General features: G+C 30.4%; 2 protein-coding genes across 34 annotated transcripts in view; one reads left to right on the top strand and one right to left on the bottom strand.

The window, feature by feature from the left end:
- The window catches only part of LOC148622662 (uncharacterized), a 47685-nt gene extending 38902 nt beyond the window's left edge, over positions 1-8783 (top strand). For all 3 annotated transcript variants that reach the window (XM_088572677.1, XM_088572679.1, XM_088572678.1), the window contains 8 exons: positions 579-842; positions 1165-1257; positions 1678-1757; positions 2015-2048; positions 3078-3106; positions 3827-3922; positions 4448-4519; positions 4792-8783. In XM_088572677.1, coding sequence (XP_088428803.1) covers positions 579-842; positions 1165-1257; positions 1678-1757; positions 2015-2048; positions 3078-3106; positions 3827-3922; positions 4448-4519; positions 4792-4905 — 782 coding nt within the window. In that variant the 3' untranslated portion in view covers positions 4906-8783. The remainder of the gene's footprint in view (positions 1-578; positions 843-1164; positions 1258-1677; positions 1758-2014; positions 2049-3077; positions 3107-3826; positions 3923-4447; positions 4520-4791) is intronic.
- A 3559-nt stretch (positions 8784-12342) lies between these two features.
- The window catches only part of LOC148622661 (dedicator of cytokinesis protein 1-like), a 64632-nt gene continuing 56622 nt past the window's right edge, over positions 12343-20352 (bottom strand). For 9 of the 31 annotated variants that reach the window (XM_088572650.1, XM_088572641.1, XM_088572644.1 and 6 more), the window contains 5 exons: positions 20182-20196; positions 18587-18803; positions 17768-17791; positions 16194-16320; positions 12343-15123 (listed from right to left, as the gene is read on the bottom strand). In XM_088572650.1, coding sequence (XP_088428776.1) covers positions 14906-15123; positions 16194-16320; positions 17768-17791; positions 18587-18803; positions 20182-20196 — 601 coding nt within the window. In that variant the 3' untranslated portion in view covers positions 12343-14905. The remainder of the gene's footprint in view (positions 15124-16193; positions 16321-17767; positions 17792-18586; positions 18804-20181; positions 20197-20352) is intronic. The other 22 variants (XM_088572642.1, XM_088572671.1, XM_088572672.1 and 19 more) reach the window with 20 other exon arrangements.

The raw sequence follows: 20352 nt of genomic DNA, 5'->3' as shown, positions 1-20352 counted from the left end.
CATGATAACATTTGTCATCATGACACTCAAGTAATATTGATGTCATGGCTTAATGTTCATCCATGACATTTTATACCCTGCAACACGAAGTAGCAAGGTTTTATGTGATACCCTCTGTGTGTGTCCATCTGTCTGTCCTAAATGGTTTCTGTATAATAATTTGACTACGGATCCATGCATATTTTTTTTAAGTTCGTACAGTTGTTAAATACCATAAATTTTCAGCAAAAATCCAAAATTTAGTTTTCAAGTTAGACCTTTTATTATATTTTGCCATCCTCCTTGTTTCACCATTACATGCTGGGGTATGATTCCATTTATTCCCTAATTTTTGTTTAAAGTGTTATTTGGTCATACATAGATTGATTAAATGCTTTGTGAAATTTTTTATACACAAATTCTTTACAATATGAGAATGAATTTCTTGTCATGAATATCTTTAAGTTCATCATTGTTGATGTATAATTGCTAACAAAAAAAAAATGGTTGACTGTATATACCAGCTCAACATTCCCTTATGTTCTGAATAATATCTGATAGTATGATTATTTAAAACCAAGAGTACTTGTATATTTTAGTGCGACAAAGAAGGAAAAGTCGTGGTGAAAAAGACAGTGATGAAGAAGAAGATACCCCTCAAGAAGATCCAAAAATTAAAAAAGAAATTGAAGAATTGTCTAAATTCAAGGACACTTCTGGGATGGGTAAAATCATATATAAAGAGCTTGAGGAAAGGAAAGCTCAGCCAATGAAGTTACTGGATCCCTGGAAGGCTTCCCGTGTTCCTAGTGCTGATCATGAACCTAAATATAGTACCAGATACCAGTCTCCCATGTTTGCCTGTAAGTTAAAGATGTTTTTTGTCATTTGTGCAAGAGGTACAGTAGTAAAAACAATATCAAAACTCTAGCTGTGAAGTAGATACACTGCTCAGTTTTTCATGTGATTTGTATAAATGAATTATAAAAATGTACTTTAGTTGACATCCTTAAAACATGGCTTACCCATATACTGATGATATATCTTGAAAGAAATTTGGATATATTGAACCTGTCATTATTTGTCTGATGTTGTGTCAAGAATCATCATAAAGTTTTGTCAGTATAATATAATGCTTTGTACTTACTGGGGTCTTTTTATAGGTTATTTACAAATATTTTTCAGCTCCTTCCCGGTTTGTGGATCGACCTAAGAGAAGTTGGGATGATAGTGATATTAGAGGCTATAGAACTATTACTACATTATCCAATTATCCAGGTATATTTATTTATAGAACTGTTACCAAATTATCCAATTATCCAGGTATATCTATTTATAGAACTGTTACCAAATTATCCAGTTATCCAGGTATATCTATTTATAGGACTGTTGCCAAATTGTCCAATTATCCAGGTTTATTTATTTATAGAAATTATAACCCTGTTGACACATTTTTCAATTATCCATGAGTACTGATTTATTATTATTTTTTTTATAGCTGAAACAAAAAAGGCAATATATGAGTTATGAAATTAAAATGATTGATATTAATTGATTTAAACTTTCTAGTTTTGTTATTGTGCCTGAATTGCCAGCAGATTTACAACAGCTTTATCAGATAGGTTCAAATTGAAGACTTAAAGTTCAAACTGCCATGTAAATTATGATATATATACATACATACTGTTGTATTTTCAGTTGTAAAACCAGGGTATGGTATTACACCTAGAGCTCACACATTACCATTATCAGGAATGTATGGTGGACATTTAGATTTTGTAAGTAAAACTTGTGCATTGCATTATGTACACCCAACAGTTAATTAGTAAACATTAGATAACTGCAACTGAATTTGTTTTTCTATTAATTTTATTTTTTGATCATCTCTAAAATCTTTTCATGTCAACAGAAATAAGACCATTTATATTTGAATAAAGACAACCTAACAAGCAATCAGAACATTCGGCAGGTTATGAATATCTTGTATTAAAGACTTTCACCAATTCTAAAATTATTTTCTGTTTTGTCATTTCAGAGATATTTTGATTTTGAAACCAACAGATCTAGATGTAAGTTGGGTTTTTTTTGGTGATAAAAATGGATTAATTAAGGTATAATACCACTATGTCTTGTCCCCATTACTTTCTGTGTTAATTTCAGCTATTTTTAGGCTCATAGCAAATTTTACATTTGAACAGATTTTCCTGGATGGGTTTCATTATGATAGGCACCCTTAACTCTCATTAAAAGAAATCAACATACTGTACGTGTTTTCTAAGAAAGAATAGTGAAGTGAAAGTAGACAGTGCAGAAATATCTACTATGGTTTTGAAAATTAGTCATATCAGGGGCCTAGAGTTTATGTTCAGAATTTTGTACCTTACACTGAATGAAGAAAATGAAGATTTTAGATTACTGCTGATTAATTCAGCTTTCAGATTTCAGACTCCAAGTTTATATACCTTTACTAAACTAGGAGAATGGTAGGTTGTAATATTGAGACTACTTCATGTCAATTCAAAATACTTTCTTATATGTGCAGGCAACTGGCTCCCAAAATAGTGGTATTACACCTTAAAAAAAATAAGTCTGATAAAACACTGTCATAGTGATGCATTACAGTGATCATTATTTAACATAGAATTAAGTGTACAAAAATACTTAATATTTAGTTCATATGGAAACATATTTACATGTTCATACATTATGGAAAAGAATATATATTTACATTATAGAACTTTTAATAGACTTTTGACCTAGGATGTAAAATATATTAGTATAATCTAGTTTTCTGGATTCAAACCATGGTTCTCAATTAAAAAAACCACCAGGACTTAACTTTTATAACAAAAATCACTAAAAATGAGACCAATTACAGGATACTTTTAACAAAGGTCTACAGGGTGAAATTTTCAATAGAGTAATAAAAAATATGAAAATGTAAGTAAAGTGAGACTCCTATTAATCAAACATTTCTATTTTATGTGTGTAATCTCCTTAACAAACCAAAGTTTTCAGTACTTCTAACATCTGTTTACATGGATTTTACATATAAACACATTTTTCATGTAATAAACTGTTATGTACTTTATTTTCAGATACATCATCATCAACCATGAATACTGAGGTAGATGTTTCATTCAGAATTGTAATTAAATTGAAATGTTGGAAAACTGGAAACTCATAACAGATGTAGAATATAAAAGCTGTTGGAAATTAGCAAACTGACCAATCTTCACTGTCATATATTTTCCCCTAATTTGAAAACTGTTTTTTCTGTAGTATGCTGTTGAAAACAAAATGAGTTAGGATGTCCCTGAGGACCTATCAAAGCAAGCCATTTGAGATTATTGTTGATCAAATTTTATGGCTGTATGTAATAGGCAATACCACTGAAAAAGACAACACACTACCGGCTGAAATGTTAAAAAGTAACATTACAGAAATATTAATAGTTTATGGAATTTATTGTTCAATAAACCAAAATATTGTACAAGTCTGTAATGTATTGGAAAGCTGTTTGGTTGAGTCCCATACCAGTTCTCAGTACAGTATGGACTAGTACAATATTATCTCTATTGTTCACTAATTATTCAGCTGCTATTGAAAATAAAAGTGAAGTAATTGGTCTGACAGTAAGTAATGTCAAGCCACTTTTCAAGTGTCCAAAGTGAAATTCATTTCGTTCTGGATGATAAATAGCTGACTTAATGATCAAGATGAAACTTCTGGTTGTACGAAAACAGAAAAGTACAGGTTGGTCACATGAGCTAAATAAAGATTGTCATTGGATTGTAAATGTAGCGTGAAAATAAATAATAGTATTGTTGGTTTTACATTGTTTCAGAGAGAATCCGTAGGATATAGTTTTCTAAGTGACAAACCCGGTGTATCACTACTGACATTACAGAAGAGTAGCTGGCACACGGAAGCTGAACCACAGGTATGATGTCACACACCATGTGATGAAATATTATGCATCTTTGTCAATGTTTACACAAGGAGTTAATAGTTACTTGAATGATTGTTGAATTTTAATTTTGGTATGCTTCAAAGCTCTTTAGACCACAGCCATGGTAAAAAAGTGAAAAACATATGATCAACTTTCTTGCAACACACAGGCTGTGTCTGTTAAAAAATATGCAGAAACTAGTCCTATTAGAATCACGGAAACTCTATTTTATAATTGTTTTACCATGGGCTGACCATTTATGTAGTTAATTAAACACTTGCTGTTGCTTGGCATAAAACAAAGCAATATAAATGGTCAGCCTGAGGTAAAACATTGATAAAATGGAGTTTCTGTTATTTATTTCTTAAATATCCTTTTGTTATAATGATTTTGGTCTTTTGAATTATCTTGTCATTTTACTTTGAATTCAACTTAATTTTTTTTATTGATTACAAGTTACTTATGTAATTATCGGGAAATGGCATTTAAAAGAAGAATGTCCAACTTTTATTTTAGATTTATCCTTATGAAACATTGAAGATTACCAATTTTGATCTGCCACGTGATGTTGATTTAAATAAGCTGGAAGTAAGTATCCAACTCTGATGGTGCCTCAACAGAACGATACTCTCTCTACCGTTTTTTTAACTTTTCTATATTGTTATTTTAATTGCTTAATTAGAATAATATGTGTTAAAATTTTATTTACATAAATCATTTTCTTTTTGTTGTGTAAAACTTATATTATATAAATAAGCTGTGTGTTGTCATAATTAAAAAGATAAACTGTATGATCTCAGCTGAATACCTGGAAGCACTTATTTTAAAAGTTTTTGATGTTCTTTGTATTTTTTTTTTAGATACATTTGGATGATGAGGACTTCGGTAGTATTTTTGACATGCAAAGAAGTGAATTTTATAGACTACCACTTTGGAAACAAAATGACATGAAGAAGAAAGCTGATTTGTTTTAGCATTACCAAAGAACATGTGATCAGATTTTGACATATCGTTGGATGATGGAGTCAAGTGACGAGTGATGCATGCTTCTGATCATCTTGTTGGATGATGGAGATTTGTGTTCAGTGATACATACTTCTAAGCATCTCATTGGATAATGGAGTCTTGTGACCAGTGATATATGCTTCTGAGCATCTCATTCATTAAAATCATGTGATATTTATACATTGTACCATAACAAATTGTTTTAATTGAACATTAATGTCTCAAACCAAAACTTAATGTAAGCTTGTCTTTGTACAAATTATATTTACAACTATAGTGGCTTTGGGAAGGTACTTACTGCAGAGTAACAAGCATATGCAAATAGTATAATGTGTTTTACGAAGTTTATATATGATTATTGTTCTTATTAAATTTCTCCTGAAAACATTCAAATGTCAAATCTAGATTTTTTTTCAGTACAAGTTAGTCATTTTTTCCCTTGAATATTAAGACATTGTATGTTTTTTAAATAATTTTTTTTGTCAGTTATTAGCTTTTATAAGTTTTGCTATGATAACATTCTTGACCAATTATTTATTGAACAAGAGAAAGCTACTACTAGAAGTAGAAAGAATGATGATGTTAGTATAAGGGGAATAACTTCCAATAGTTTCGAGTTATCATTTCGAACAAATATTCGTTTTCATCCAGTTCATAGTTCCATTGTATCATGATATCCTGTAACATGCCAGATAATATTTTGGCCAAGTATTAATTAAGGTTTTTGTGCAACATGAATAAGATTTTTTTGGGTTGGAAAGGAAGAAAGCATTGCACAAATGCACGGATTAGAATTTTACTTGAAATTCTGAATTCCCGTAATATTTAGTGTATGCCTTACATAATAAGTGGAAGCATGAATTGGAATGATATTGGAAGTATTAGAAAGAAAGTTTAACACTGTGTAGCTAATAGTGGCTATAAATAAGTATAAACCAATCTGATTTTTAGCTCTTTAGATTGTTAAGTTACATTTCTTTTAAGATGATAGTGAAAATACTTAAGTCTTGAAGATAATTCAGGACAAAATTTTAGATTTGTGGCAGAACAATTCCACTGTTTAAAAGATTGAGTTGTGATCTGAAAAATAATGAAATGTATTTTAGGAAAGATAATTGTACTTTTAATTTGAGTATAAACAATTATACTTAGGTTATATTGTACCCTGATACACATATTTTTTTGTCGATGTAATAAGATTAATATGTATTTGAGGGCAGGAATAGTTTGAAACTTCCACATTTTTTTTCTCAGGTTGTTTTATTTTTCCTTGGTTGAATCTATTTATTAAATCCCCTTTAGTTAATGGTTGTGCACTTTTGTTTTATTTATAGTTTTGTTCATATAAATTGTAGTTTTCTTTTTTTTTTTGTTAATAGATACTTGTTACACAAATCAAAGAAGGGGAAGATGCAGATAGATACTATTGATCATAATCAAATTGTTAATAATTTTATGAAATTTTAAAGAAAAGTTTCAGTATTAAAAATAAGCCATATTTTTATTCAAATTTATTTATCATATTATTTTTGTAGAAATAGAATTTATTTGGATATAAAGACAGAAAATGATTAATCTCAGCTAGTATTCTATAACTGTTCTGAATTATAATAAATAACAGGTTAAATTGATGTTTTATGATTATGATATGAGAATGCCTTGTAATTTAAGTGCATTATTTGTGTTACATATCAAATTTTCTATAGTTCCAGTGGGTTCTTATTATAGATCTGTCCCCTCAAACTTCTCTCCAACTCTTTTGTGAAAATAGTTGATGTTACTACTGATAGTTAAAGAAAATATAATTAACTTTCGGTTTAATTTTATGGTACTGCATGAGGGAAAGTATCCTGAAAGTCTATTCTGTATGCCAGAATCTTTATTAACTTCTTGTCCTACATACAGAAATGGAGATGTTCATCTCCAGTCCTACATGTAGAAATGGACATGGTTTTCTCCAGTCTTACATTTAGAAATAGACATTGTCATCTCCTGTCCTGCATGTGGAAATGGACATGGTCACCTCCAGTCCTATATGTGGAAATGGACATGGTCACCTCCAGTCCTATATGTAGAAATGGATGTCATCATCTCCAGCCCCTACAAAGTTTTTGTTTCACAAGGTGGTGTTAGTATAATCAAAATGATTGATTTGTGCCTTTATTGATAAAAATGATTTAGTTAAAAGAGTATCAGTTTGTGAGGGAAGGTATATGTACATATACATGGAGAATTGTTCACCATTGTAAATGTGATTGTGTGTTGGTACATGCATGATGTAAATTTTACCATGATGGTTGTGTATTGATCTAAGATGTAAAAAATACTACTGTGTTTTTGTATGTTAATAAACTGGTAATGCAATCTTTTTAATCTTGAATCAACTGTTTTCTCTTTCAAGTCAATGTAAGAAAGGCAAATAATAGTTTTTATGGATGTCATGAGCTATATTTTGTTGATCAGAATTAATTTCCATAAATTCATTTATTTAGACACACATAGTATTAATATTAACTTGTCAAGTGGATTTTCTAGTCTTCCATTTTCTTTAGGGATTTTAAAATTTGTTTGTTACATGTAGGATTTTTAATTATTTTATTTCAGAAAATAGTACATACATGGTTTTTGTCATAAACTGTAAATCATTAAAACTAACTTCATTTATTCTAGTTAAAAAGTTGAATCAATTCATGGATTGCATAAGTTTTATTTAGGGTATATTTTTTTTGTTTGTATAAAGCGAGACATAATTCTAACAGGGTATTATTACCTATGAAGGATTTAAAGGGCATTGATTAGTATTGTAGTGCCCAATTTTTTGACTTTTTTTTTTAATTTAGATGCAAGAAATTGCTTGTTGTATATCATTTTATGAGTTTATTATGCAATATGTTTTATCTTTACAGAAAGATTGTTTAAATATCTTGTAGTTGTTAGAGAATTCAATCAATGACTTTTTATCATAGTAGCTTTGGTTTATAATTGTTCTATTTTAGAAATCCTTTCAATAACTTACAATTTATGCTGGACTTGAAAAGTTTTTAAAATCTCTAATGTTTTGTAATGTTCTTGTTTTGATGGTTGTGTGCAATGCTGTCATGTGACAGAATATTTTATGTAGATGGTGCTTTATTTGTTTTTTGGATTATATAGTTTATATACCATTTTTATCCACAGCTAGCAATGTGAATGTATAGTCTTGCTAATTTTACCCCAGAAAATTTACTTTTTTTGTCAGCTTTGGCAAGCAAGGAAAAAGGTTAATGATACAGCAATTTTTAGCCGTAAATTTTCTTTTGTGAGAATTTTCATCACTAATTTTATTGATAAAATTTGTTATATTGGTTACTTAAATCAGAATTTTCTGTGGCAACTTGATATAGCAGTATTGTCACATACAAATACATGTAATGAATTTTGCTATTATTTATTGTACAAATGATTATGATAATAGGAGTATGACGAATGTGTAATGAAGTGATATGATGGTATAGATAGTGTGTGAAAATGTCAAAGACTGTAAATACAGCCTTACCAAAATATTTGGAAGGAGTGGTTGTCTTTAAAGTAAGTTATCCTAAAATTTATAAGAACATTTGCATGTTACAGATCAGTTTTTTTACACATTGTGCTTTGAATTTTTGTCATGTTTTCTCCCATCTAATTTCTGAAGATGTAACTGGTTACCTGTTTTATTTCTGCACAATGGGAGACCAGATTTACCACTAGTCAATGTTTTGTTTACTGTCTCCTTGGATACCCTTGAGAACTTACAATGAGTTTGAAGCCCACATAAGCTATAAATGTTCCGCTTCAAACACATGAATAAACTGGTAGAAAAATCCTATTGTGTTTTTAATTTTCTGTTTTTTTTTTTAGCTCACCTGGACAAAGGCCATGTGAGCTATTGCCGTCACTCGGCGTCTGTCGTCGTCATCGTTAACAATTATACAAAACTCTTCTCCTCTGAAACTACTTGATTAATTAGAACCAAACTTGGTATGAATGTTTCTTGGGGTATCCTGCATAGAACTGATGTGGGGATTTTTGATTTGTCAAAAAAACATGGCCGCCATTACTAAAAATAGAACATACGGATCAGACAATAGTTTTTTTGCATATATCTCCTAAACCATTAGGTTTAGCTAATTCTGACATGGGTAAAAGTGTTAAGCATGATGAGATCTATCTCTGGTCAAATTTTGGTTTTAATCCGTTAAGCCATGTTGGAGTTATTGCCCTTTTTCAACGATTTTTGCTGTTTTTAATGTTATTTCTTTCCAAAATCTTCTCCTCTGACACTACTTGACCAATTGAAACCAAACTTGGTATGAATGTTCCTTGGGGTATATTGCATAGAACTGATGTGGGAATTTTTGATTCATTGAAAAACATGGCTGTCATTACTAAAAATAGAACATTGGGGTCAGGCAGTAGTTTTTCACATATATCTCATACATCTAAATTCTTTCAGTAGCTGAAATGATCCGTATTATTAGGACTACAAAAGTCTTCAGACTCCTTGTAAGAGTTATTGCCCTTGAAAGGGGAAAAATGACTTTTTTTTTAAGTTTTCAGTCAATATCTTGAAAACTATGATAGATTAAAAGAAGCTTTCAATTGTTGAAAAGATCTTGTGATAGTCCTACCAAAGACTTCCTTAGTCAAAATTGTTGCACAACTTCAAAATTCTAGAAGGTGAGCGATTCAGGCTCCAGGGAGCCTCTTGTTTTTTAATAAGTTAATTGGTATTATGGAAAATGCACAAAATTTGTCACTGTTTTAGCCATTAAAAGCTAGAAGCAGAATCACTTGTATTGTAAGTTGACTTCATGCCGACCATGTTAAAGTACATCATTACCTTAAGACAAATATGGGTTGTATTTCATCACAAATCCTGTTTGCAGACAAACTCAGTATCTGGAAAAAATTTAAGGTTTAGCATCCCCTTAATATGATAAGTGAAATTTTGCTGTGTTGTTCTACACACACACTCACAAAAATAGAGGTATAAATAGAATGATATTATGCTGTTGTGGTCTGACATCTGGAGACAATTTTGTTTTCAGACAATTGCTTGAGTATAAGTGTTCAGATCTTTATGAAATTATATCTTTGTGTCATTCCAAAAAGGGGGCTTTTGGGGCTGTCCCTGGAACTGTTTAGGAATTGGTCGGAAACAAGCATTTTCATGATATCCAGACAATAACTGGACTCGATAAATAAATGGATCTTAATTCTCTTTGAAATATTCACCATGAAAGGAAGATTGGAACTGATTTATTGGGTTGTGACCCTTGAATTTTTTGCCAAAGAGGGGGTCAGAAACAAGCATTTTCATGATATATGGACTATATCTTTACTAAAAGTAAATTGATATCGGTGACTGTTTACTACAAAGTGCCATACCTCCAATGGAATCATTTATAAATAAGTACACAACAAGAGGCTCCCAGGAGCCTGAATCGCTCACCTGGTTGTATTTTGCCTTTCAAGGACAATAAATTAAACAAGAAGTTGTCCAACAATTTTGACTCTAGAAAACTTTGATAGTCCTAAAAATAAGGATCATTTCAGCTATTGAAAGAATTTGGCTAAACCTAACGGTTTTGGAGATATATGTGAAAAACTACTGTCTGACCCATATGTTCTATTTTTAGTAATGGTGGCCATGTTTTTGGACTGATCAAAAATCCCCAACTCAGTTCTATGCAGGATACCCCAAGGAACATTCGTACCAAGTTTGGTTCCAATTGGTCAAGTAGTATCAGAGGAGAAGAGTTTTGAAAAATTGTTAACAACGACAATGGACGACTATGACGGACGCCAAGTGATGGCAATAGCTCACATGGCCTTCGGCCAAGTGAGCTTAAAAGGGTTCACTTTAGATTCTGGTTAAATTCTTATCCAGTGTCAATTACTATGAAAGTACTTAAATTTGTGCATACCAATTTTCGTGGATTAGGGAAGAAACACAAGTTCTTGGATTACTGAATTCATGGTTTTGAAGTTTTCAGTATACACATCAATGGAAATCTCCTTTAAATTGGGAACCAAATTTTGTGGTTTGGCCTATTCATGAAAACCACAAAAGCTAGTACCCCATGAACAATAGTACATTCACAGTACTTATTCCAAGTCAAAATTTAGAGCTGTGCCCAGCAAAGAATTTTATTTCATGATGAACCTCCATGAAGTCCTTTGATAGCACAACTAATGAAGAACTGATTTTTGAACAATAGAAGAATGTATATGGTGAAATGTAACACATGCACCAGTATATAACCTAAATACAAACTAGTAAATACTTTCAGAGATCACCAAAAGGTCTTCAACAAGTTTAAACACACCTTTATGTATGCTCCTAAAGGACCAGACTACAGAAGTAATACATCCATTAAATGTGAGTGCTAGACTTTTCCAATATCATATTGGCAGTATGTTAAATTCCACATTATAATAGGTGAAGGGCTACAAAAAAACAATATATTCACAGGCATTTAGAGCAGTTGCACTACCATTCTTTGTCTTGCAACACAAAGCAGGGAGTTTAATATGCTGGGTGTCTGTCTTTTGTGTCCATTGCTCACACCTTTTAAGACAATATTTCTTAACAGATTTGGTTATGGGACCAGTTTAAGAGTAAAACAAGACCAGCTTATGTTGGGAAAGGTATCTCAATTAGAAATGGAAATTTCATGAAAATGTGTATTTCAAGCACTCTTGCACCTACAATTCCCAATGGATTTGGATAAAAGTTATACCAAATGATACAATAATGAATTTCTTAGGTGAAGTTATGATGAAGAACATTGTACACTGTTGTTTTATTTCCTTGACAATCATTAGTTTTATTTTAGTTCATCAATCTGATCAAAGCTAACTAAAATTTTAAAAAGAAAATATATAACCTTAAATTCTATAAGAAAATATATTAAATCACTATCTAGTAAGTATCTCTTCAGTAAATTCTTGACTAGACAGTCATTTTTTTAAAATACAAAATGCAATCTTGTTTTGATGTTGAAAACAAATTTGAAGAAATCACCCTGTCTGTGTATCCACATTCCTTGGTGGTGCATTGTTTAATCACTGAACAGATTATCAGATAACTTAATAGGAAGACTAGGCTCCATATTTAGAGAAAGATAAACCATGAAGAAAGAACTATAATGTGAGATAATTAGCCCTGCTTCAAATTAATTGGGGGTAATATTTTCATTCATGCACATCTACATATGATACCTAGTAGTTTTACCAAAATAAGTAAAAAGTCATTACACTTCAGGGGTTATAGCAAATTCCATATTATTGTAAGGTGTACAGAAGTAGTATTTAAATATGTCTGGTTTTTGAAGGTCGGTTTGTATACATATAGGTTCAAAGGTCACAACAAGATTAAACCATAGGGTTTAGTACTTTTATTACATTTTACATATTAATCCTTAAACTGACTTTAGAATATACAAAAAAAATTATAAAATCAGCAAAAATAAGCTTAATCATATAATACTTTACAAAATAAGTTTCCTTACAAAAAATGATCATGTAAGTTATTAAAAATGTGGGGTTAGAAACAGGTTCTTAAAATTTATAAAAAAAATGTCTCCATAAGTTTATGTAATAACAACAAATTTTAGGACTGATACTATCTAGCTGAATTTAAAAAAAAACACAAGGAAGACAAAATTGAGTGATTGTAAAGAAAGATTCAATTCCAACACATCATCTGGCTTCCATATAATATTATCTAGCTGATATAAAGACATTATTTCAGTAACCAATCTCATTCTGTCTATAAGGGTGGACATTGAATTCTTTGTGCACTAAAACAGCCTAAAAGGGTCACTGCATTACAGCTTTAGGCTAGATACATGTACATGTATATACATTAAATTAAGATATGGACTAGAAATTCCTTGTATATCTTATTCAGCTTGAGATCAGAGTCATTTTTGTATAATATGAATTTTACATGATTTTAAATAATCAAGCTTGTATAACTGTTTCTACTAGTCATAAAAGGAGTTCAATTTTAACATTAAATGGAAATTTAAATGTAAATATAAGAAATTAATTTCCATTTTCCATTTTCAAAAGCAGAACTTTATAATGTGCACTCTTATGACTTGGTTGTAAGCAAAATCAACAGTTTGCTAAATGCCAAAAAAAAAAGAAGAAAAACATTGCCCCTGATAGGAGAGAAAATAATATTTTGTTAATACTATCTAAATCATCATTTTCTACAATATCTGAAGAAAACATTGGCAAGTGTTCATACAAGTGGCTCAACTTCATAGAAATCAGCTCTAACATATAAAGTGCCACAATGAAAACATGAATTACCCTTCCTCCATCATTAACTAAATGCATCCTCTAACTTACCACTGACCAAGCAAGAAGTTAACAAAAATAATATTACAACAATAATAAATATAACAAACATACGAAATATTATAACAATATAAAATGAACACAGATGTATCACAGATCTGAGAGTACAGAAAGGTCACTTGAAGATTAGTGCTTTGAATTTCAATCTTAGTAAAGATAAAAACAGGTCTGCAACACTACCAGACCCAAATAATGTGATATTTAACTCCTAACATTCCTTCAGAACTTAAGAGACTTAACATATCAGTGAAGTTTTGAATTATGGGATACTAACAATAAAATCAGTGACAAATCAGCCATATATCAACCATACAAATCTTGTGTCTAAAACAAAATAAAGTAGTGTTGCCTCATGAAAGTTAATTGAGATTTTATAGGATCCAAAGACAAAATCTGTGGTAGATTTCTTAATTAGCTTGGGGAACAATTTCAATCATTTGCAGCTGAATATATATATATGTAAATACTATGTGAAATCATAGAAAAAATGAAATGACAGAGCTAAAATTCAAGCTCCTGATAGGAAATAATAGAAAAAAAACTAGCATAATGCAAAATTTTTGTAAAAAATACTGAAATGTTCATATGATCGTGAAAAGAAGGAACCAAAGATGTGTTAAGACCTATCCAAATATTACTGCCGCCTTCTATTGCATTGAAATTTAGTTTGGATTATTTCAACAAAGTTATAAACAATTAAGTAAGATTATCCTAATCTTATTATTCTGATGTATGGCACATGTACTGAGACAATTCATATTTTAGCACTATCAACAATGAATTACATCATGACATAATGTCCTATGGTTGTTCTTCTGATAGTCTACCACAAAACCTAAAACTTTATTGTTGTCTCCAACATTCTGTTTCTGTCTTATTCTATTCAACTTCTTCTGATCTGGTGTATCTTTTTTTGGCCAATTATATTTCTCTACTTCTTCAGGAACAGACTGAGAAGTTCTTCCAGTCACACTTTAAATTATGACATGAGAAATACTGAGAAAAGTTGAAAGCAGAGATGTAATGCCATATAAAATCATTCACATATATCCCACCATGCACAAGCTAATTCACTTCAAGTTTGGTGTCACAGATTTTTTTGGCACAGGAGGTGGGGATCCTCCAATCTCATTTGGAAGAGGAGGTATAGGCTGAAAAGATAAAGAAGAGCATTCACACATGCTGTTATAATGAACTGGCAAGAAGATATCTAGAAAAAGATATTTTCAAATAGCAAAATAAATGATTTAATACAAATAATCTAAATATGCATATTAATTATTTTTTTTGTTGTGGAAAGAAATCAGATGAGATTGGTTAGTTCAACAAAAATATGTATGTGATGGAGTTTTATACAGAATAGAGATATGATGTATCATGCAAGTCAACAGATCATTCAAAATATAATGTGTGTGGCTCCATTCTAAAATGCAAACTAGAGAAATAGAGCAACACTGAGTTGTAAGAATCTACACAAATTATACATACTGGCAAATTCTTACTATGATTAAATGCATAAAACAAATGATCATGTAACAAATATATACAATGAAACAATGAAAATTCATGAGATGATTATTTGTCTTTTGAGCGACTAGGACTTTCTTCTCTCTCTTGTAAACTAGCTGTTGATGCTCTGTGTCGACGGAATGGGAAGAAATTCACCTTAGATTTACGATGAGCTTGGGATCTAGGTATTGGTGGTGTTTCTGTTACAGGTGTGTTTGGATGATCAGCCAATTTATCTGGCAATGGAGGGGGCTCATCTGATGATTCTGTGTCACTTGTATTATCTGCAAATAGTAAGTTATAATAGCAGTCAAGAACTGTTCTTTCAGATAAATATAATAGGCTGCTTATGTGTGCAAAAAAACACTGCTTTGCTCATGTTTAACAGATGACAAGTTTGAAATATTACTTTAATTATTTAGAAAAAGAGAAAATAACATGAGAAAATTTCTAAAAAAACTGATGGTATTGATAAAAAAAAAACTAAAGGTGACCTTAATTCAAAATAAAATTATTTTACTGCCTCATAGTAGACTCAAGTAAAATATAACTTTATAACAAGCTTGTACATAGAAATTGTGTATGTACATTTTCCAAAGCTTTGAAAAAAAAATTGAATTCTATTACTGATTTGACTGATGACAGAAGAAAGGCTAGATGCACAAGATACAAACAGGCTTAACAAGTACAGAGAAAATCAGACAAACATGAAAAGTTTGCCGGTATGAGTAAGCAAGTAAGTAAATAATATTAAACAGTATATTTTACATGAATTGCTTAATTCAGGTGTGTCAAGATTCATATTGCTTAATTCAACTGACATTGAAGTCATTACTTCTTACTTGAAGTTTTATTTCTAATCTCATTTACAAATTTGATATTATGGCATTCTGAGTGGTCAAGCTTCCTTTAAGAACACTATTTTCAAGTTATAAAGTGATAGCAATAAAATCTGTTCAAAACCAATCCCATACAAATCCAGAATGTCAGGCACTTTGTATTTGAGATAACAGATTTTGTTTGGGTGAAGTCTCTAGGGCATGTGTAAATTCAGTACAGTTGGTAATTCAAATTAAATAGTATTTTAAAACCAATATAGTAAAATTCAATTACATAGATGAATGAAAAACTTATTTATTGATAAAATTTAATAACAGACAAAGCATATGAATTTTTGCTATTATTTTCTACCAAAATGAATTGTAAAAATTCAAAGCTATTTCTATATGTGGTGCATCATGTTTTCTACAAGTGAAGAATGAATTCATTCACGAAGCAAGTGATTATATGACAGAAGAAATCATTATTGTTAGACTGTTGGCATGGCAACATGAGTGATTAGTAGACAGCTTACCAAGGAGTGATGAGTTAGACAGGCTACTCATGCTACCTGAGTTAAGATATGACAACTGAGCAGGTGAAAACTGGTTACTCGAAGGTCTGCTCTGTTTGTCTGGTCGTAGAGGTCGCCTTGGGGTTATCTGGAGAAAAAAAAAACAAAGTCTTATAAAATAAATGACTGTTCTACACAATTCTACTAACCAGCTATGTATGAAATTTGTACATTTAATTACAGTAAATTCTGAAATTATTTCTTGTATCATCATTAATAATATAAACATCACCAATGATTACAGAATTTACAGTAGGTAATATTATCATAGTCAAAATACGTTTCTAAAGGAACATCAATAATACCAAGCCAGTGTTGTATTTAATATTCATGGAGGCTAAATTACAAATCATCAAAAGGAACAACTTTTACAATAAAGTCAGGGTAAGAAAAACTTTAATGGCTGTAAATTTTGTGAAAATATTTGGATCAAACTGAGATTCAAACTTGATCTGTATTTTATGATACTCAATAACTGAACAAACTTTTAAAAAGATTCTTCAATATCTTCTGAAGTAATCATCTGGAAACTGTCAGGGGACACACACAATTTTTTTCGGGGTACATTTTGTATCAAATAATACCTTGCCACTTTGTACCAGTATATTTTTACATTTAGATGTCAAAACATTCGCTGATCATATTAGATCTCAGACAATGCCTACTTCAGCAGTCATAAGTAGATTATTTACAATTTTTGGTACACAACTATTTTCATGCATTTGTAATTTTGTAAATAAATATCAGTCAAGAACAAAATGCTTATAAACTTTTCGAATAAAATATCCCAAATTAGTAGATTTAAAAGAATATGAAATATGTACCTGTAAATGTGTTATTATATTGACTGTTATAGAAGTACTGGTACTGATTGTTGATTTAAAAAGCCACAAAAGCAGATATTGGACAGTGAAAGAAATAGTATGAAAGACACACAGCAAAAGCTATACAAACAGGTCTTGTGGCTTAACATTGATTAACAAAGTTCTCAGGATAAAATCGAAGTTAACCACATATATCATATTGCTTTCTGTCAAGAATATTGCTATGTTTTAAGGTAAATTTAATGACACGTAAAACTGAATCATGTTTAACTGTAATTTCTACCAGTGTTATGTGATGATATGGCCCGAAGTGAGAGATCAATACATACAACATAGTTACCAAAAAGTGATCAATAGAGTTGTACAATATAGTTACCAAACAGTGATCAATAGAGTTGTACAATATAGTTACCAAAAAATGATCATTCAAGTCGCACAACAATGTGACCAAAAGTGATCAATAGAGTTGTACAACAATGTTACCAAAGAGTGACCAATAGTTATACAACATACTAAGAGAGATACCATGCCTCCAATAGAAACAACAGAAAGTAAGCATTTACCATGCCACAAAAGGGAAACACAAAATAAAAAAGGGTTTTTTAAAATGAAGTTTTAGGAGGACAGATATGATATAATAGTCACATTTCCTGAAAAATGATAAATTATAAGTTAAAGAAAAAAATGTTATGCATGTAAGGAGATACTCACTGGAATGTTTTTCCATGGGTCCATCTGTTTTTAATAGTGATGATAACTAACATTTACTTAAGCATCATACACATAAATCATTGTGAGCCACAATTCTTACCTAGTCATACATGTTTAGGACTAGTAACATAAAAAATCCTGCTAAGGCCTATATCAATAAGACATAAATCTGAACCAATATTTCTGAAAGAGTGCCACAATAAAATTCGTATTTCGATATTATATACAAATCTTCCGGATCAGAATGGATTTTCATAATCTTTACATTGAGGTTTATATTGAGTCTATAGAATAGATTTAAGTTGGCTCAGGGGTTATTTAGACACAATGATTTACCCTTGATAAAAATGCCATCTACAATGTAAGAATACTGAGAAGAATTTGTATTACAAATGTATTTAACCAACATATAAAGCAACAGAAATGAAAACAAATCAAATGACAAATAGTTTCAAATGGGTTCAAACATAATTCAACCCACATCAGGGAAAAATCAAGCCATATTTCTGCTACATAATTCCTAATGAAAAGGAACTGTATCTTCTGTAGCAGAAATAAGAAACAGAAGTCTGAATATTAACATCAATATCCTAAGAAAGTTTGTTACAAAATAGTCAATATTTAGGACCCAATAACAATTAAATAAAGGTAAGGAAGCTACAAAGTATCATAAAATATCAAAATTGTTATTTTTGTCTTTTGCACTTTTGATTAAATATAAAAAATCAGTAAAAATATAATAAACTATTTTCAACTGTAAAAAATAGTATAAATATTGATGTTGACACTCATATTGCAAACAAAACAAAATTTACATGCCTGTTCAGTTAACTCAATAGGTTGCTCAAGCGAGTTACGATTACTATTCCCTCCTTCGCTACTCTGATCAGAGGCAGCAAAAGAGGTGCGTTTGAATAGGTTGCCAACTTTAACAGGTTTAACAGGAGAAATGCTGTTAGAGCGATCAGCCCTGACAAATACCGAAGGTGTACGATTAGCTGGTGTCCTTGTTGTCACAGGAGTTGCATAGTTTGACCTGAAAAAATATAAAAGGATTCAATTTAGAGCAAAATGTTGGTTTCATAATAAAATTTTTGTAACTTTCTGTTACATTCTTTTAATGCAATAATCCATTTTGAAGTAAAATGTTTTTTTATGTGTAAAATATGCATTTTCAGTCCTATATTGGTATTTCCATAAACTTCCTTTTCTTACGAAATCAATGTATCTTTGTATAAAGTACATTTATTAAGAGGTGGTCCATGTAAAATTCAAGCAGATCCTACGATAGAAGTGGCACAGTGTAAATTTGATCCAACTGTATTTTTTGTTTCAATGTAATGTATATATTGTATGTATATCAAAAAGTATAAAGTTTGTTTCAAAATGACAATGGATGGCTCAGAAAATGATTATAAAATTCCTTTAGAAAGCTACCAAATTTCGCTCAAATGAAAGAGGTATCTCTCCCTTTTCAATGAATTTGAATGCTTCCTGTGTAATTCATTTCTTTTAAATTATTTCAGTTAATCAAAAACCTACATTCAACTTTGGGAAAAGAAGCATTTGTGATATGAAATGGGTGAAAAATTTTTGAAAACAAAATTAGTCGTGTTCTACCAACTGCCTGGTTTTGTATGGACAATCTATCAAGTGTTAAAAAAGTAATACACAAATGTACCATGATTAAGATTTAAGGACTAAAAGTTTCAAATTTCAGTACAAAAATATTCTTAAAGGAAAAGCAAGAACTAAGGTAAAATTAAAGCAGAAAGAAGATGACAATAAATTCTTTGTAACAGATTTAGTAGAAAGTATACACTAGTTTTAGTAAAATATTTTTGATATAATACTACTACCAGTAAAAAAACTACATAAATACAGTTTAAAGTTAGTATACTGTAAACATACTAATTTTCATTAATTTCGCAATGGACAGAAAACCGCCAAAAATAATACCAGTGAAATTGATTTTAACACTATTTAACACTCAACATTTTTTGGAAACCATGAAAATTGATACCCGCGAAGATGTTCACTTGACAGAATCTGCCAAAATTAATACTTTTCAGTAAGCAAAATGATTTACATTATTGACACAAAAAATAAAATGGGAAGATTGATATAATGAAAGACACTATAGTATGTAAGGTGTTGGAAAAAGGTAGTTTAACAACTGGATATTGGTGAATACACCATACACCTTAACAATATGTATTTAACTTCTGGGAAAAGAACAAAATCTAACAATTAGCCTCATTCAACAAAATGAAACAGTCCCAACAACTGAATGCACTTTTTACAGTAAGTGTATTTCATTTTCTTACAATCTTCTTGTTATAGAGGTACATGTATTACTGAAGATTACAAAGGGAAAACTAGCACTAAAATAACACTAGTAGACAAATTATTACCTGTATCGGCTTCCACTGTAAACCAATAGAAATCAAATCATTCATTTCTATCTAACTTTGTGATGTTTTCTTGGTTATCATTAAATATTATGATAAAGTAAACTGAACAAATTATTCGTTGGCTTTTTTATAACCTCTTATCTATTTGGTCATGATCAGTAAGGTTCAATA

The sequence above is a fragment of the Perna viridis genome, chromosome 3 (assembly GCF_037379345.1).
Source record: "Perna viridis isolate PV_CMFRI_1.1 ecotype Kerala chromosome 3, ASM3737934v1, whole genome shotgun sequence".
Classification (NCBI taxonomy): Eukaryota; Metazoa; Mollusca; class Bivalvia; order Mytilida; family Mytilidae; genus Perna; species Perna viridis.
This window is presented reverse-complemented; position numbering and strand designations above follow the sequence as displayed.